The sequence below is a fragment of the Castanea sativa genome, chromosome 12 (genome assembly GCF_040712315.1).
Source record: "Castanea sativa cultivar Marrone di Chiusa Pesio chromosome 12, ASM4071231v1".
In the NCBI taxonomy this organism is placed as follows: Eukaryota; Viridiplantae; Streptophyta; class Magnoliopsida; order Fagales; family Fagaceae; genus Castanea; species Castanea sativa.
Genome location: NC_134024.1, coordinates 35,135,805 through 35,153,671, shown reverse-complemented (window position 1 = coordinate 35,153,671; position 17,867 = coordinate 35,135,805). Strand labels below are relative to the sequence as shown.

The 17,867-nt window shown below is 36.6% G+C and overlaps 1 protein-coding gene across 1 annotated transcript; it reads left to right on the top strand.

The window, feature by feature from the left end:
• The first annotated feature begins 970 nt into the window (after nucleotides 1-970).
• On the top strand, nucleotides 971-2,939 carry LOC142620584 (patellin-4-like). The gene is made up of 4 exons (XM_075793940.1): nucleotides 971-1,903; nucleotides 1,994-2,118; nucleotides 2,210-2,351; nucleotides 2,676-2,939. The coding sequence occupies exons 1-4, from the start codon at nucleotides 1,100-1,102 to the stop codon at nucleotides 2,937-2,939; spliced, it is 1,335 nt and encodes a 444-aa protein (XP_075650055.1). The 5' UTR covers nucleotides 971-1,099.
• The last annotated feature ends 14,928 nt before the right edge of the window (nucleotides 2,940-17,867 follow it).

Sequence of the window (17,867 nt, the reverse complement as noted above, 5' to 3'; positions counted from 1 at the left end):
GGTTTTTTATTTTTTATTTTATTATAGAAACGGCTGAACTGAGTTGATTTGTAAATTAATCTATACAATTAATCTTCTATATACGAAGTAATGATTTTTTTTAAATAGTTTTTTTTTTTCAAGGAATGAATGTTATATATGAAAATTCTCAATTGTATTTTTAAAAAGTATTCACGTCAGTTTCCTCACATATATCAGCATTAATACTTTCTCAACATTGAAATTTAATGTAGCGAGGATAGATGCTCACTATATATAGAGATGAGACTATTCTCTTTAAAAACTTTAATTAATTTAGAGAGACTGATGCACGCTTGTTTTAATTGAGTTTATAGATTTTTGCTGAAATATTAAATTGGTGAGACGGATGTGAACACTCTAATAGCAGGTATTTTAGAAATTAGAAAGCCTACCTTAATTTAAGGCCAATGCAGTAAATATCGAATAGGGATTCAAAAGAAAATGTAACAGCATTTGAAACTGTATTTCATTTTCTATACATTTACAGCCACTAATTTGATATATCTGCCAGATCATTAAAAGGTCAAACCTTACAAAACTAACTGTTTAGTTAATGTCAGAACACACTAATCCTAAATTTGGCAATTGACAACTAGCGGTTGGTATTAAGAAAACTCATTTTAGCTGAGTCAAAATAGGCTTTCATTTGGTTAAGTTTCCGATTAGGATTGTATATAATTATTAAGGTGACATGATCATATCGTGTTTAAAATCCTAATTATTAATAATTATATGAATGGTTTAGATTTTTCTGTCTCATGGATTTTTATGGAAAATATTAACTAGTACGGTTTTCACATCCATTGGAGTAATTAAGGATATATTACACGTTTAATAATAAATGGTAACATTGTAAGAACTTCAAGATAGAGTTATCTTATAAACCGTAGAGAATCTTAATCAGTTTTTTTCGCGAGAGGTTGTATTTCCTTGGTTCTATGAAGGATAATGTATGTAATTAAAGCACTCTCTCCCTCTCCAACCATTGAATTGGGGCCACTCCGGGCTCCAGTTTCTGGCGAGTCCCTTGTCAGGCCGGAATTCTGACCAGCAGGGAGGAGCTCTAGATCAACCAAGAATGGCGGAGGAAAATGACACAAGCCACTGTAAAAATGGAAATGAAAATGGGAAAAGAAACAATGGTAATGAGGTTGAGGACAATGAAAGTGAAGTCACCAACATAGACCAAGAAAGTGAACTAGGAGGTGAAAACACCTATTCTTCTGTTGAAATGAAGCACAAAAAGAAGAAAGCATTATTGGAATTCCGGTGCAGGGTTGAAAACGCAATTCTTGGGAATTATCTGCTTGGGAAACCACCCAAAAGCCTTTCACCTTTCAAAATCAAAAGGGCAAGAGAACAACTTAGAGATATCACCCTTTGGGGCGTGCCTTTATTGCCAAGTAAAGGCCACGAAGGAACCGACATTGTGCTTTTAAAATTCTTAAAAGCGAAAGATTTCAAGGTTCATGAGGCTTTTGGGATGCTCTGGAAGACACTGAAATGGAGGAGGGAATATAAGACTGAGGGAATTCTTGATGAGAAGTTGGATTCTGATCTTGAAAATTTGGTTTGCTTGATAAGTAGAGATAAGGAGGGTCACCCTTCGTGTTTCCTAAACTATGGGCCTTTCAAGGACAAGGAATTGTACAAGAAAGTGTTTGGGTCAGAAGAGAAATGTGATAAGTTTCTAAGGTGGAAGGTGCAAAACGTGGAAAAGGTTATAAAAAAGCTGAGATTCAAGAATGGAGGTGTGAACTCCATAGTTCAAATTATAGATTTAAAGAACTCTCCGGGGCCAGCAATGAAAGAGCTTCATTCTGTTAGCAAGAAATTTATGTTTCTGCTTCAAGACTATTATCCTGAGCTCATTGACAAAATTGTAAGTGTCTAAATAACTTAACTAGATATGATGATAATTAATTTAGCAGTTAGAAAATTCATTTCAAGAATTATAGTTATGCTTTCACAGATTGTCATAAATGTTCCATTGTGGTACTATGCATCCCATGTGCTGCTTTTACGGGTCATAAATCAAAGGACTAAAAGAAAGTTTGTCTTTGCCAGACCATCAAAAGCTACAAAAACCCTTCTCAAGTGAGTGTACTAATTATAATTTCTACAATTACATCTTATTTTCTGTGTATTTTCAAATTTTTAATTCTAGTTTGATTAAAACCCAATAAAGGATCATAGCCCCAGAAAACCTTCCTGTCGAATATGGTGGTCTCAAGAGAGAGAATGACGATGACTTCACGTCAGCAGACAATGCTTCTGAGCATACAATCAGAGCAAATTCAGTTGCACATATTGAATTTCCAGTCACAGAGGTACTTAAATAATTACTCATGTAAGATTCCAATGTCTTAGCACTTACATATGTGTCAAAGAAATCCATTTGAACTCGAAATTACTTTGTTGTTGAACTCTTTTTGATAAATTTATTTTCAGTAATGTTAGGAGCACAAGATATTTCACAATTCCTAACACAATCAATTTTAATTGAACTAATGTCACTTTCATTTGGGTCCTTTGCTAACACCAATTAATTATGCATCAATCACAACAGAGATAGTTGTGAAAAAAGTTTTAAAAAATGTTGTGGACCTAGACATTGATTACTTTTTCCTCTTTGGTTTTTGGACTGTGTTCAGGCCGGCGTGACAATGGTGTGGGATTTAACTGTTGTCGGATGGGATGTGTCATACAAGGAGGAGTTTATTCCAGACGATGAAGGATCCTACAAGATCTTGTTGCAAAATCAAGAGATAATGGGAGAGTGTGTTAGGAATTCCTTCTACATTAGTGAACCTGGGAGAATTGTGTTAACCATTGACAATGGGACCTTAAACAAGAAGAGGGTTTTATATAGATCTAAAGCAAAACCCACAGTGCCCATGTATATCTTCTTAAAGTAGTAGCTAGCTTCCATATATATATATATATATATATATATATATAGAGTAAAGAGTTTCTATTTTCTTCTGCGAAGTTGGTTGTAAACTAACAATTAAAATGATGACTATCGTATCACATGATTATCTCTTAAATTCTATAAGACAAGCTAAACCTTGGTTAGTTGGTTTGCATCAATGCTCCTTCATATCTTATTGTCATATTGTAGTCTCTTAATTTCAGCCCGGTTTTTGTTGGCTTCTTGATAGCAAAATAAGGATATTATTTTTATAGCCCAATTGGCATTAAGCCGTAGGAAATTCTTTAATGTGATTAACTTCATATAATTATATGGTTGAAAGGAGGGGAAAAGTCCTCTGAACTTGCTCATCCCCAAAAAAAAAAAAAAAAAAAACTCTGAACTTGGTAGAAATAATAATTCCCAAAATTTGAGACTAACTAATACACGTTTAGTTGTTTGTTTTTGTTTTAAAATAACCTTGAGTCAGAGCAGCCTAATAGAAACGGCATTCCAGTCTTTGTCTACGGCTTTGTTTGGTCAAGGAGGTTGGGAAATTAGGAGATGAAGAACATTTAAGTTTCCACAATGTATGTTTGGTTGGGAGGATGGACAAATTAAATAATAAAAAACTAAAATGAATTTCATTTGTTTGGTTGATAAGAAAAGTGAGAGAATAGGAAATGTAGTGTAGTGGTCAGTTTCCAACAGCCTTGGGCTTTTGGGTCTAGTTAGACCTCCAATTTACTTGTACTCTACGTTTTGGGCTTAATCCAAAAATGGAGGTCCAAGAAACGGCTCTAAAGGTTATTGAGGGAGTTAAACTGTTGTTTTTGACCCTAAACTCCCTTGATCTTGGCTCAACAGAGATGATGATTGTATAGCCGAGCCCCTACCTTGAAATCCGAACAAGATGTCCTAATCCCTAAGTTGTATTTTTTCCTTACTACTCCTGTGTTTCACTTCCCAAATTTTCCAACCTCCTAATCCTCCCTCTCTTACTCTATTTATATCCTCCACTTAGTGCAGTTGTCAAGATGAGAGGATATTCCCTACATCAGTAGGCCCTTTCGTATCATATCTCTGAACAGAGGGGGCTGTGGATGCAATGTGCGGTCGGTGCTGCTATTTTGTTTGTGGAGTACACCTCAGCCGAGTGGATTGGGGTGGAGAAATAAGGAGTCGCCACTTAATTTTATGGTCTAAGAACCATGAATATATCGCCTTTACATGGAAGGACTGATCTTACTATTAGAGTATGAGTTTGGAGTTTAGGTACGATTTTAGGAAGGTGTTAGGCACCTGAAACCAACCGACTCATGGGTCGGCTTTCACTCATTGTGTCCTATGTCTTAATCCTATTAAAGACACATTCAACATTGTATCTTAAACACACACACACACACACACACACACTAGCATACATCTAAGCATACAACATGGCACTTCATCCCAAACCCTAACATACATCTATCATGGCAATCAACCAACCCTAGCATACATCTATCATGACAATCATCTCATCATAAACCCTAGCATACATATCATATAATCTCTTCCAAAGCAGCAAGCAAATCATGGCAGAACATGGCAACAAGGTATTAATCATCAAATATGTTTCAAACTTCTAGACATGAAATCAAGCATCAAACAAACATATTTATCATACAAATGCATGTCTTACCTCACCTTACTGCATCACAACACCTATGGCATCAATGCATGTTCATGGTATCAAAGCAAGAAACAAAGAGAAAACTCTAATCTAGCATTTAAAGACAAGCAAAAAACTAAACAGAGGACCAACGACTTAGAAAGCATAAAGAAAGGACAAAGCATAAGCATATGATATGATTGGAAAAAAGAAACAGAAGTAGAAAAACTCATATTAGGGTTTTTGGGCATGAGTATGCGAGCACATACAGAGGCCTATGTATGTAGGGCAGTTGTATGTGTACGCATACTTCAAGCCTGTGTACCCATGCAGAAGCATGCGCACGCAGACACGCTAAGAAGAACCCTAACCCCGAAAGTACGAATAGAAACTAAAAGAACAACAAATCTAGCAACCTAGCATGCTTTGAAACAGAAAACAACTAAAACCTAAACTAAACAAACATGTTAACACATAAACAAACCAAAGAAACAAGATTAAAAGCAAGATTAAAGGTAGAAACAAAAGAAAAGAGGTTAGAACATATACCTCAAAACAAAAACTCTTTTAGCGTATGTTGATCGTTCCCTTCAGTTAAATCTATTCACAACCAAACAAAAATGATTAGTAAATTTCAAGACTCGAGGATTAAGACTAGAAAAAGGTCCCAATCAAAATAAAATTTACTTAAGGATGTTTTATGAAAAAATCCCTCTTTGATCCACTATTTCTAGTGAATCTTAGGTTTTCCCATAGGATTTTTTGTGTTTTCGAAATATAACATGTAAGGCTTTATATAGTTGAAAATGGGGGTTTGGAATGGCTCCTAGACGATATGAGATTCATTCCAAACCTCAGTCTTTAATGCAAAAAACTTGCATCTCATAGTTTTTTGAAACCTAGGCTGCGTGCGCAGGTTCGTACCTATGTACACATGCATTAGACTTGTGTACGCAGGTCCTTGCCTGCGTACATAGGCCGAAAATTTCCTTGGCCTTTTATTTTCTAAAAATAGATTCATTTGCTTATAAAAATTTATATTTTTCATTTTAACACCTCTCAAGTTAATTTGTAATCTGATTGGGCCCTAAACCAACATTATTAGGGAATGAAGGCCCGAGTCATAAGCGGTGCAAAATGCAGTTCTACAGATACCCCTCTTTTAATTCGTGAGTTTTGCTAACGGAAACCAACATTTTGTTTTGACGTACGGTTCGAGCCCAACCCATGCACACGACACACAACACATATATATGGGGCGGGGTGCAACTCCACAGAGTCGCATGGGATTCATATGTCCAAATTCCCACCTGTGTTGCTTGGGAAACGAGCAACAACAAGTTCACTATCCCAGAACTTGTTTTACCAATTTCGAGTAAAAGGCAAGTGACTTACTATCCTAGAGTCACTTAAAAGAAAAAAACAAATAAGGCCAATGGCCACAACTATCAACCAATCAAACAAAGTGCTCTTATGAGTGTAAGAGGCTATATATATATATATATATCTATGGTGTCCATCTGTGGCTCTTGCCTAAAACTTCTCTGGGTGGCTTGCACCTCTGGATATATAAAACTTGTATTCTCTATCTTTATCTATACCTGTTCTGGTGAGGCTCTTGCCTCGGGGTGACCTTGGTCTCTGTCTCTATCTCTACCTCTTCTATTGTGCCTGCACATTCAATTCCCTTGGGATATGTGCACAAGTTCTACATGATGTGCCTGCATATTCAATTCTTGGAGGATATGTGCACAAATTTGTATTATGACTTGTTCAACTGGTATGTGGTTGGTGCTTGCATATTCAATTCTCTTAGGATATGTGCACAAATGACCTTAGTGTTTTGACTCACGAGGGAGTCCTGGGTGAATAATCCACTAGGGATGATGAAAGACTTACTGGGAAATATGGTTTGTTGAGAAGTTTTGGTGACTCATGGGGGAGTCTTCTTGGTATGTAGTTTATTAGGGATGGTAACTTGCTAAGAGTGTGTTGTTGATTGTGACTTACGAGGAAGTCTTTAGTAATGTGTGGTCCACTGGGGAAAATTCTTCTTTTTCCTTCATGGCTCACTGGGAACTTGTGTTGATTTTACCGACAAAGGGGTTGCTACTAGCTTCTTTGAGCTAGGAATCCATTGAAGAGCACAAGAAGGCACAGAGAAGCGTAAAGAAAGATAGGCTTAGCCATGGTTCTTTTTTGAGGTAATACTGAAGTGGCGACTCGGAGATGCTGGTATTTATAGGAGAGAGTTGTTGGTTAAGGGACAGACACGTATAGCATGCATGTTATCTCTTTTAGTTAAGGTATCTTCAGCCATTCTTCACTTTGCATGTTTTATCAACCTGTATTGTTTTACACCTCAATATATTTGTTAGGGCAGGTGTCTCTAGCTGCCTCAGACAATAAGAAAAACACTATGTCGACCCGTCTTTATTTGTCTGACATCTGTCTTTTGTAGACTTCTAATTATTCTTGTGTGTTTGAGCCTTTAAGGGATACTCTTTTATAATTTACCCATAGGTCTTTTGTGGCTAAATTGCCTTGTGAATATTGATTAGTCATATTTGTTGTGCATGGCATTGCTGTAAAGAATGTGGGGTCATTAATTACTTGCAACTCATTCATTATCTTATTATGTTCAAATTTAGATTCACATTCTCAACATTCTTGCAATGCTACTTTCTTTTATTTATAATGATAAATTATGTGATGCAAAATAATTATGAATGAAAATTAAATTGTGCTCCATTTATTTCGATGTAATATGTTTGTAGAATGATAAAACGGAAGCGAGGCCTTAAGAAAAGGTATGAATACAAGATTATCTTATAAGAACACAATAGGGGTTTAGTGTTCTTCTAAAATTTCAACTAGAATTTTGATAAAGGACAAAGGGAAAATTAGGGTCTCATGGAATTGTACGTGAAAAATAATGTGAATAATTGTTGATTTGAGGGCTTGGACGAGGGATTTAGAATTAGAAAATGCTACATTTAGGTTTGCAAGGCTTTTACAAATTTCTCCAGCTGATTTGTGAATAAGTCTGAGCTTTTCGCATCTTGAAACCATAATAAAGCTTCTACCTCCATGTAGAATAAGGCCTTGAAGATTCTTTGGTACATCAGAGTGTTGTACTAATGAAAAAAAAATCATTGACCTTGTAGATCCAAGTGAAAGGGCCTTTGCCATTGAATTTAGGAAACTCGATCTTGATCGGTTTTTACGTATTAAGTGCAAAAGTCTCCTCATAATCAACAATAAATTCTTACTGTCTTTTCACTCCTTGGTCTCTCACGAGGATTGCCAAGCCTCTTTGATGTCATAAAATAAGGGTGAGGCTTAGGTCCAGTGTATGTAGTGCACTAGATCCGTTAATATGGTGACTTGTGTTCAAAAGTGGACACGTGTTATAATCTCAACGGGTCCAGTACAACTGGACACTAGACCCAAACCTCACCCTTAAAATAAAGATTTGATATCATCAATCCGATTGTTGATGGATTCAATTTCTCTTGATTGGGATGCAATGGTTTCAACAAGTTATGCAATTCTTCTACCTTCGAAGATTAAGGATTGATACTCTGATATCATTTGATAAGAGTACAATTGGAATTTGATGCTCTTATGGGATTTCATGGAATATTGGGTTCGATTTAGAAGTATGTGAGAAAATTAAGATGTGAATACATGTTGATACACGTTGATTTTACTACATGTTAATTTTTTATGTTTTAGTAAAGGAAAATGTTGTGTGATTTTATGCATCCACCAGCTTCTGATCCAACTATTATAAATATTATCAATTCATAGCACCCAATGAATATAATTTCTTTGTACAAAGTGTTCAAATATCAATATTAAATTGTTTATAATTGAGATTAAAATAAAAGCATAAATTAATGCACCATTATATATATATATATATGTTTTTATTTTGTTGACTTAATGTATAATATTATTATAGCTTTATGTTATTATTTGTTTATTTTAGGGTAAATTGCAAAGTACACCCCTAACGTTTGGGGGTGATTGGATTTTACACCCAACGTTTCAGATCTTTGATTTTACACCCTATTGTTTGGTCCCGTTAGCAAATCACCCCTTGGTTAGTTTCTGGAGTTATCTGCCATGTCATCTTGCTGACGTGTTTTTTTTTTTTGGTTGCCAAATAAGCTCAAAACGACACAGTTGCAAAGGAAAATGGCAGATGACTTGGCAATTGCAAAACGACACCGTTTTGCCCAATGAGAAAACAATCACTTGCTTTGGTCTACGACACGTTTATGAACTCAAATTCTAAAAACTAAACCCACGGCCACGAACCCAACCCTTAACTAAACCCAGTCCTCAAAATCCCTAACCCTTATGAACTCAGACCACCGCATTGGCTCTGCAACCAGCTCTTGCATCGTGAACTAGGTCAGCTCCAAGGCAGCAACAGCGGCGGTGAGTGAGTTCATCAAAGGCTCCAGGTCAGCTCCAAGGCCGCAACAGCGGCGGTGATGGGTACGGCCAAGTTATTTTTCTTCTCTATGGCTCTCTTTCTCTCTCTGTTTTTGGATTTTTTCTTGCCATTGCTGGATTGGAATTTTGGGTTTTTTATTGGGTTTGCTGGGGCTTTTGTTGTTTGAGTTTGTTGAGGTTTTTGTTCATTTTTTTATTTCGGATTTTTGTTGCTGGATGCCATAATGTTTGGGGTTTTTGTTAGATTTTTTGGGTGATGGATTTGTTTGGGATCCCATTAAGGCAGAAACTGGTTGGAACTGAAAATTTGTCATGTCGTCTTGCAGCTTTGTTAAGGGTAGAGATTATGATCCAAATCATGAACGGGTTGAGAAGAGAAAGTTGCGGAAACAAGTAAAACATGAAGCTAAGGGGGCGGCTCGAAAAAAATTGGATTTGGTGCCTGGATTGTAGTTCTTGAAAAAAATTGGATTTGGAATTGCATTGTTCTTGAAAATGGGTGATAGTTTGTAGAGTTTTTGAGTTCAAAAATCTATTTTGGATTCAAAATTTTGGTCACATCATCAGTTTTTTGGAGGACTGGTGTTCAATGACTCTCTGAACAACAATGCATTTTGAGTGTAATGGTGCAATGTTCATGTCAAAGTGCAAAGAAAAATAGGGTTTTGGGTGTTTTTTTTTTTTTTTTCTTGAGTCAGTGCAATTCATATAAGGGAGTTAGGGTGTTCTCCTATATGGGATGTAAATATAATTTAGATATTGTTATTATTATTGTTTACCAAAAGGGTTTGCAAATGTTGTTGAATGTTGTAATTTGTAACAAGGCTGGGTTTATTTTTATGCCCAGAGACTTGTGTTCTTGAATACTATATGGTTTGTGTCAGTAATTTAGTATATGTATAATTTGGATTTGCTTTTGTTGATGTTGAATATGTAGTTTTGGTTGGATTTTTATCACTTTTTTTTGTTTGTATGAATTGATGGAGGCTTGTGAATGGTTCACACGGTGGTATTTGCAATGAGAATGAGTTTATTTTATGTTTGGTTACAAGTAAAACAGGCTTGCTGGAATTATGAGTATGAGATAGAGAAAAGAGAAGCAGAAGACGGAAACATGATTAACATAGTTTGGCATGATGCCTATATCTGCAATAACAGCCTTAAAGCAACTAAGTACTGTATAGAATTGTATGTATAATGTACCGAATTGTATGTGCAAAGGATTGAACTCAATGTAGAATGAAATGGCCATGATATAGAGTAAAACAAATGATTACAGTTAATGGAATTACCTGCCATAACAACTAACAACATAGCTAATCTGTCATTACCTGGCACATTACCAAAACCTTGTATATTCAATATATGACCAAAATGATAATCATTCTTCCATAACAACTAACAATACAATCATTGTCATTACCTGGCACATTGCCAAAACCTGATATATTCAATATATGACCAAAATACTAATAATTCTTCCATAACAGCTAACAATTGTTCTCATAAAGTTTCTATAAATTATTGACCAACGCAAAATAGGATACTTATGTCCAGTATCACCATCATATAAGCTTATGAAAAGCTTTACAAAACAGTGACCACAAAAAGGTTGTAACAATTAATGGTCCTACAAACTACTATTGTTGTTGCTCCTCAACCTTTTCCAGCTCCACTTCCAGCTCTTCCTTTTCCAACACCAGCTCCGACACCTTTTCTAGATCTATCAACTCCATTGTTTCCAGCAGCACTTGTTTGGATTGAGACCTTTAATAATAGAAACATGGTAAGTATGCATGCACAACAAACTAAATGACCAAATATTGGCAATTTGCAAATAATAAGCACAATATATATAATATAGTATGGAATGTACTATAGTTGATTGGCTTCCAGCAACACTTGATGGGCAACAATCCTCTTCCACTCTTAAGCCCATAAACACATGATTGTCTCCTGTTCTCCTAATCTACAACAAGCTAAAAAAATTTGCAGTTAGTAATTACAATAAGTAGCATGTACCAAAACTTAGTTAGCAATAAGCATGTATTAATACATGATTTTGTCTCCCTATAGTAGATGTTGCTCCTTGTCTCTGCTCAGTCTGGCCCTCACTAGCATCATTAGATTTGGGGGGGGTACTTTGCATCCTCTTTTGTTGTGACCTAATTGTCCACAATTGGTACATTTTTGTGCGGTAGATGACTTCTTCAACTTATGTGAAATCCTTCATGCCTCATCAGCAGCTTTCTTCCTCTTGTTCTCCTTTGGTCTTCCAGGCTGTACTAGCATCTTCGGAGGCAAAATCTTATCACTTGCTTCCTTTGGCCAAAACTCCTCACCATTGGTAGGTTGGATAAGATGTGAGTAAGTTCTAAGGTAAGTCTCAACCTTGTAGTAGTGATGCACATAATTTTTTGCCTTTTTTTTCTTGTAAGCAATTGCTGAAACCACATGCTTACAAGGGATGCCTGGATGGAGCAATGTAAGTGGATGGGTCAATGGGGGAGGATGGTCGTTCATATCTATCAAATTCACTGTCACCTACCAAATCAGCATGGTCCTCATCAAAAAAATTGTCATCTACTCCAACTCCTTCATCAACTTCTTTATGAAACTCATGCTCATCATCACCTTCATTACCTTGATCCCCATCAACTTTTTCCTTAATAGCTTGTTCAACATGCTCCACATATATGTGTACTAACCTTTCAGGTGAAAATTCTAACCAGTCACGTACAGCCCTAACATCATCATCTTTTTTCAATGGAAATAGGCCATTATGAAGTTCCATATGAGGAATTCGGTAAAAAAATTCTGCTACATTCGTAATACCAAGATCTTTGGCATACTTAGGCATATCAAAAACAACAAAAGTGTCAGGATCAACATCTGAGACCCTTGATTCAGTCCCTCTAGCATATTCAACATGTGTGTCACTATGTGTAATGAATACCCCTCCATGATGAATAGACATATCAAATGGTTGATCCACATTCAAAGTCCTGCACACACATATAAATGCATTACTAAAATATTACATTTAATTAATAAATTAATAAAATATTACATCACCATCTTCTTTCAATGGACATAAGCCATTATTAAAATAAATATAATATTATATGCAGACAAGAGCTATAAAGCAAAACACATGGACCCCTTTGTTAGACCACAACCATTCCACTTAGTCAATTTACCAAGTAAAAATGTGCATTATTTTACACTATTCAATACACACAGCTCATCATCACAGATTGACCCACCAAAATTATATATCAAAACTCAACTAAATATATCATAACCCATAGAAAACAAACCCCACCATAAAGTTCCAATAGCAAAGTAAATGAGTTTAAATCACACACACATAGAGAGTTCTAGCAACAAATCCATCACCCAAAAAATCTAACAAAAACCCCAAACATTATGGCATCCAGCAACAAAAATCCAAAAAAAAAAAAAAAATTGAACAAAAACCTCAACAAACCCAAAGAACAAAAACCCCAGCAAACCTAATAAAAAACCCAAAATTCCAATCCAGCAATGGCAAGAAAAAATCCAAAAACAGAGAGAGAAAGAGAGCCATAGAGAAAAGAAATACCTTGGCCGTACCCGTCATTGCCGCTGTTGCTGCCTTGGAGCTGACTTGGAGCCTTCGATGAACTCACTCACCGCCGATGTTGCCGCCTTAGAGCTGACCTGGTTCACGATGCAAGAGCTGGTTGCAGAGCCGATGCGGTCGTCTAAGTTCATAAAGGTTAGGGATTTTGAGGTCTAGGTTTAGTTAAGGGCTGGGTTCGTGGCTGTGGGTTTAGTTTTTAGAATTTGAGTTCATAAACGTGTCGTAGACCAAAGCAAGTGATTGTTTTCTCATTGGGCAAATCGGTGCTGTTTTGCAATTGCCAAGTCATCTGCCATTTTCCTTTGCAACTGTGTCGTTTTGAGCTTATTTGGCAAAAAAAAAAAAAAAACACGTCAGCAAGATGACATGGCAGATAACTCCAGAAACTAATTGAGGGGGTGATTTGCTAACGAGACCAAACAATAGGGTGTAAAATCAAAGATTTGAAACGTTAGGGTGTAAAATCCAATTACCCCCAAACGTTAGGGGTATACTTTGCAATTTACCCTTGTCGGAGGCAAAAAAGTTTCATTTCCGACAAATGAGATTTATATTGGGTCGGGGCCCTAAACTAAAACTCGATGATGGGCTCGATACACGGCCCAAAGGCTATTGGCGAAGATCCAAACAATTCACCGTGTTTTCATGCCTTGGGCCTAGATTGAGACTTGCAATAACGGCCCTTAAACAATCCCTACAGCGAACACGTCAGCGGGGTTAAAAATTCTACTGTGAGAAATGGCCCAACGATAGAGTGTTTCTGCAGAAAATAACCCAGTTGTAAAGTACTTATGCAGAAAAGAGTGACCCAGCCGTACAATTATTTCTACAGAAAAATAACCCAGCGGTAGAGTGCTTCTGCAGAAAACGACCCAACTGTAGAGTGCTTCTGCAGAAAAGAGTGGCCCAGCCATAAAAGTATTTCTGCAGCAAAAACAACTCAGCAGTACAGTAAAGTAAGCTTTGAGTATTTCACAGGTTAAGAGGAAACGTCAGAGTCATCATCCATTAGCTCTAGGGAAGAGTCTTCTAATACAATAATATGAGGAAAAAATTCTATGGTAACAGTCACATCATAGCCATGAATAGTAAATGAATAGATAAACATTATGGGTTCCATGATAGCAAATAATGAGGAAAGCTTAGCGTGAGACTAAGGGAGAGAGAGAGATCCCAGCTAGTACAGCAAGGTCATTATGGTGCCAAAGCATGCTCTTGAGTGTAGTACTTATAATGGGCAGAGAGAGACACATGTGGGCAGTGGGCAAAAGTTTATAGTGGGCTGTTGGAACTCACTGCTGGGGAGGAGCTGAATATTTTAAACTTGAGGTATGAGAGATGTTTTTAAGTTAGGAGTGAGGGAATTCCGTTTCCATGCATAAGAATGAGAGCTTTATGACTTAGAATCTTACTAGGATTTTGAGAAGCTGATATGGAAAGGTTTTTGTGAGGGTTTTTCTCTATGAGTGTGTTTCTTGGCATCCTCCTTGTTCCCCCCTTGAGGCATTAACAGAGGGTTCTATTTATAGTTGAGATTTAGGGGGCAATTGGCAAATAACTCTTGCTAAATCTCCCCCAATCTTCAAAAAATCCTTAGGGATTCGTTTCTTGGAATGTTAGCTAAGAATGGTAAGCTTGACCATTTGAAGACTCTTGCTGTTTTTGATGCAATATTAGCTGAGTTTCTGATCTTGCATTAATGCTGATTGGTCATGACTTGCTGGGGTTAGAGCATGAATTAAGCTAATGACCTTGGTTGTGTTGCTTACTAGATTTAGAGCTCCCAAAGGCAAGTTAAATCACCCCAAGCCAGGTGTCAACCTTGGAACCTTTGCTGGGAACTCTGTTGGGCTCTCCTTGGTGCCCTCCAAACCACATTTCCCTAAGTTTCCCCATTAGGGGTTCATGTGCTTGGTCCATGAACCAAAAAATACGTATTTTTTAGCATGAAAAACGAGCTGATTTGAGCTTGCTTTGGGGCATTAATGGCTGCCTTGGATGCTTGACCGAATATGTTGGAGAAGAAAGAGGGGGTGGTTGGCTGAAGTGCTTTCAGCCCCCTGTTGGGTCTTCTCAGCCTTTTGTTAAGTCCATTTCAGCTTTGTGTCACCCAATGACTGATGATATTTCAGAAACGTTTGACCCTTGATGGACATGTGTCTTGTTCTGACTTGATGGGACAAGCTGATGCCTGACAGTAGTGGGCTCTAGCTGCTGACTTGTGCTGGATTTTTGGCTGATTAGCTCACGTGAGCTTCTGCTGATGGTGCCTGGGTTTTGGGTTGAGCTGGTCCAGCTGGGCCTCACGTTTGGGCTGCTTTGGGCCTAATTGTTCCCTCAAAATGAAGAATTTTGCCATGACACTCATGGGCTTTTATAAACTTTACAAGAGAGGTATTTTCTTGGAGGATAAATACTTATATTTCCCATGAGTAAAGGATTTTGTATATGTGAAATAATTGTTGAGATAATATTTAGGCTTTGTAAATACGTGCCAAAAATAGTATTTGGGCTTTTGGAAATAGTGCCAAAAATAATATTGAATTTTTAGAAATAGTTGCCAAGATGACGTTGGGCTTTAGGAAATAGTTGCCAAAATAATATTGGGCTTTAGGAAATAGTGCCCAAAACAATATTGGGCTTTATGAAATAGTGCCAAAACATTATTGGGCTTTATGAAATTATTGCCAAAATAATATTGGGCTTTAGGAAATAGTGCCCAAAACAATATTGGGCTTTATGAAATAGTTGCCAAAATAATATTGGGTTTTGGAAATAGTTTGCCAAATTAATATTTGGGCTTTGCAAAATAGTGCCAAATTAATATTTAGGCTTTGAAAAATAGTTGCCAAGTTAGTATTTGGGCTTTGGAAATAGTTTGCCAAATTAGAATTTGGGCTTCGTAAAATAGTTTGCCAAATTGGTATTTGGGCTTCGTAAAATAGTTTGTCAAATTGGTATTTGGGTTTCGTAAAATAGTTTGCCAAATTGTAGAAAATATCGCCGTGTAGCAACGGGCTTAGAGGTGCCGTGTAGCAACGGGCTTAAAGGTGCCGTGTAACAATGAGCTTTGTAAGGTGCCGTGTAGCAACAGGCTTAGAGGTACCGTGTAGCAACGGGCTTAGAAAAGGGTTTTTTCGGGCCTTTTGAGTCTTGTCAATGAGTTAAATGATTTTGGGCATTTTGTGGAGGGAGTATAATTTTGTGGCCCAACGTTGATAGATGGGTATTTTTGCGAAAACTCATGTTGGATAATATGTGGAATGTAGTGGGTAATATTTGTGAGATGACCCAAGGTAATTTGTGGGGCTTATATATGTAGGAAATATTTGTGTGAGCCCAATAACATGGAGAATATTTAAGTAGTATGTGGAAAATATTTACGTGGGCTTTGAAATAATTATTGGGCTTGTGTGGGTATTTTTCTGTGCGTGGGCTAAAGAAGTTAGGGCCCGAAAATTTGTACCTCAACAACCCTTTATTTAATTAGTCTAAATAGCTTAAACTACATACATAGCAACTAAATTGAAATTAATTAATCCTTGTTTATCACACGTGTTAAAGCTAGTAAATATATAAATTGCATTAAAAAATATGTGAGGCAGGAAGATAACAGTAATTGTATCTGATGAAGAAGGGGAGCAAAAAAAAAAAAAAAGAAGCTAATGGGAATGTGTGTTTTGATGGCATGTTAAATAGGCCACCGATGAAAGTAAATAGTCAATAATTATTAATAACTCATAAATATCCAAGAGCTAATTTACTAAAAAAAACCCAATTACTAGTTGCCCATAAATTAATGCCCAAACGGCTAGAAAAGAGGAAAAAAATAAAAGCATTTCGAACAAACACCTACACCAACAAGCATTTCAAGGACTTTGATTTATCGCTCTACCATTGCTCACACTTGCCCACCCCCTCCCCCCCTCCCTCTCTCTCTCTCTCTCTCTCTCTCTCTCTCTCTCATGAGTGAAGGAGTAAATAAATGGAACACATTTCTCTTTCTCGTGTTGGAATCCATTTTTTTGTCTACCAAGTTAGTAACATCACCAAATACTCTTATATTAAAAATAGTGTTTGCCAATAAATTTTTTGTCAATTTGACGTATTAAGCAAATACAAAAATTGACAAACTTTTAAACTTGTTATTTAATACTTTTTAACTTACTCATTATGTGCTAGTATTACATTTGATAAGTTCATTTGATACTCTGATATCATTTGATAAGAATACAGAAGGAATTTGATGCACTTATGGGATTTTAAGTAGAATCTTGATAGATAACAGAAGGAATTTGATGCACTAATGGGATTTTAAGTAGAATCTTGATAGATATATAACGTTGGAAAAATTAGGATTTCATGGAATATTGGGTTCGGATATAGAAGTATGCGAGAAAATTAAGATGTGAATATATGTTTGTTAGAGATATATTAGCCTATTAGAATAAGCCCAAGCCTAATTCTACTTTGTGTGCAAGCTACGTTTCCTACTTGTACTAGAAGTCTATTAATTTAGGGTTTAGTCTACTATATATACACATGTTATGGTTTATTGTAACACAGGATTTGTTCTACACTCTAATATATTATTGATGTAGCCCTTTAGAGTTTCTTCCGTGGATGTAGGCTGTTAGGCTGAACTACGTAATCCTCTTGTGTTATTGTGTTTTATACTTTATGCTTTCGCTTCCGCATCCATAATAGCATATTCAACATTGTGTATCAATGCTAATATTTAACATGGTATCCGAGCTGCCTTCCTATGGCCATGGTTTTCTGTCCTTACGGTGTATAAAGAGCAATCTTTGTCTTCCTCGGTGTTTCTTCGCTGCGTTCATCTTCTTTGGTTTTCTACTGCTGCCGTCAAAATTCTCCGGTATCGTCATGTCACCGTTAGAAGTCGCATCAACACTGCAAGACCATTGCCTTTCTCAAGCCACCGTCACAGAGCCAAACTTATTCAAGGGATCTTTTCAACCTAATCAAATCTCAAGATTTCATCAAGTTTCCATCTTGAGTTTGAGAGGGGGTGTTAGAGATATATTAGCCTATTAGAATAAGCCCAAGCCTAATTCTACTTTGTGTGCAAGCCAAGTTTCCTACTTGTACTAGAAGTCTATTAATTTAGGGTTTAGTCTACTATATATTCACATGTTATGATTCATTGTAACACAGGATTTATT

Bases quoted from the DNA above. Each gene is read 5' to 3' on its own strand.
- LOC142620584 (XM_075793940.1), top strand. From the start codon at position 1,100: ATGGCGGAGGAAAATGACACAAGCCACTGTAAAAATGGAAATGAAAAT. The intron at 2,119-2,209 runs GTGAGTGTACTA...AACCCAATAAAG, and splicing joins GCTACAAAAACCCTTCTCAA to GATCATAGCCCCAGAAAACC. The intron at 2,352-2,675 runs GTACTTAAATAA...GACTGTGTTCAG, and splicing joins TTGAATTTCCAGTCACAGAG to GCCGGCGTGACAATGGTGTG.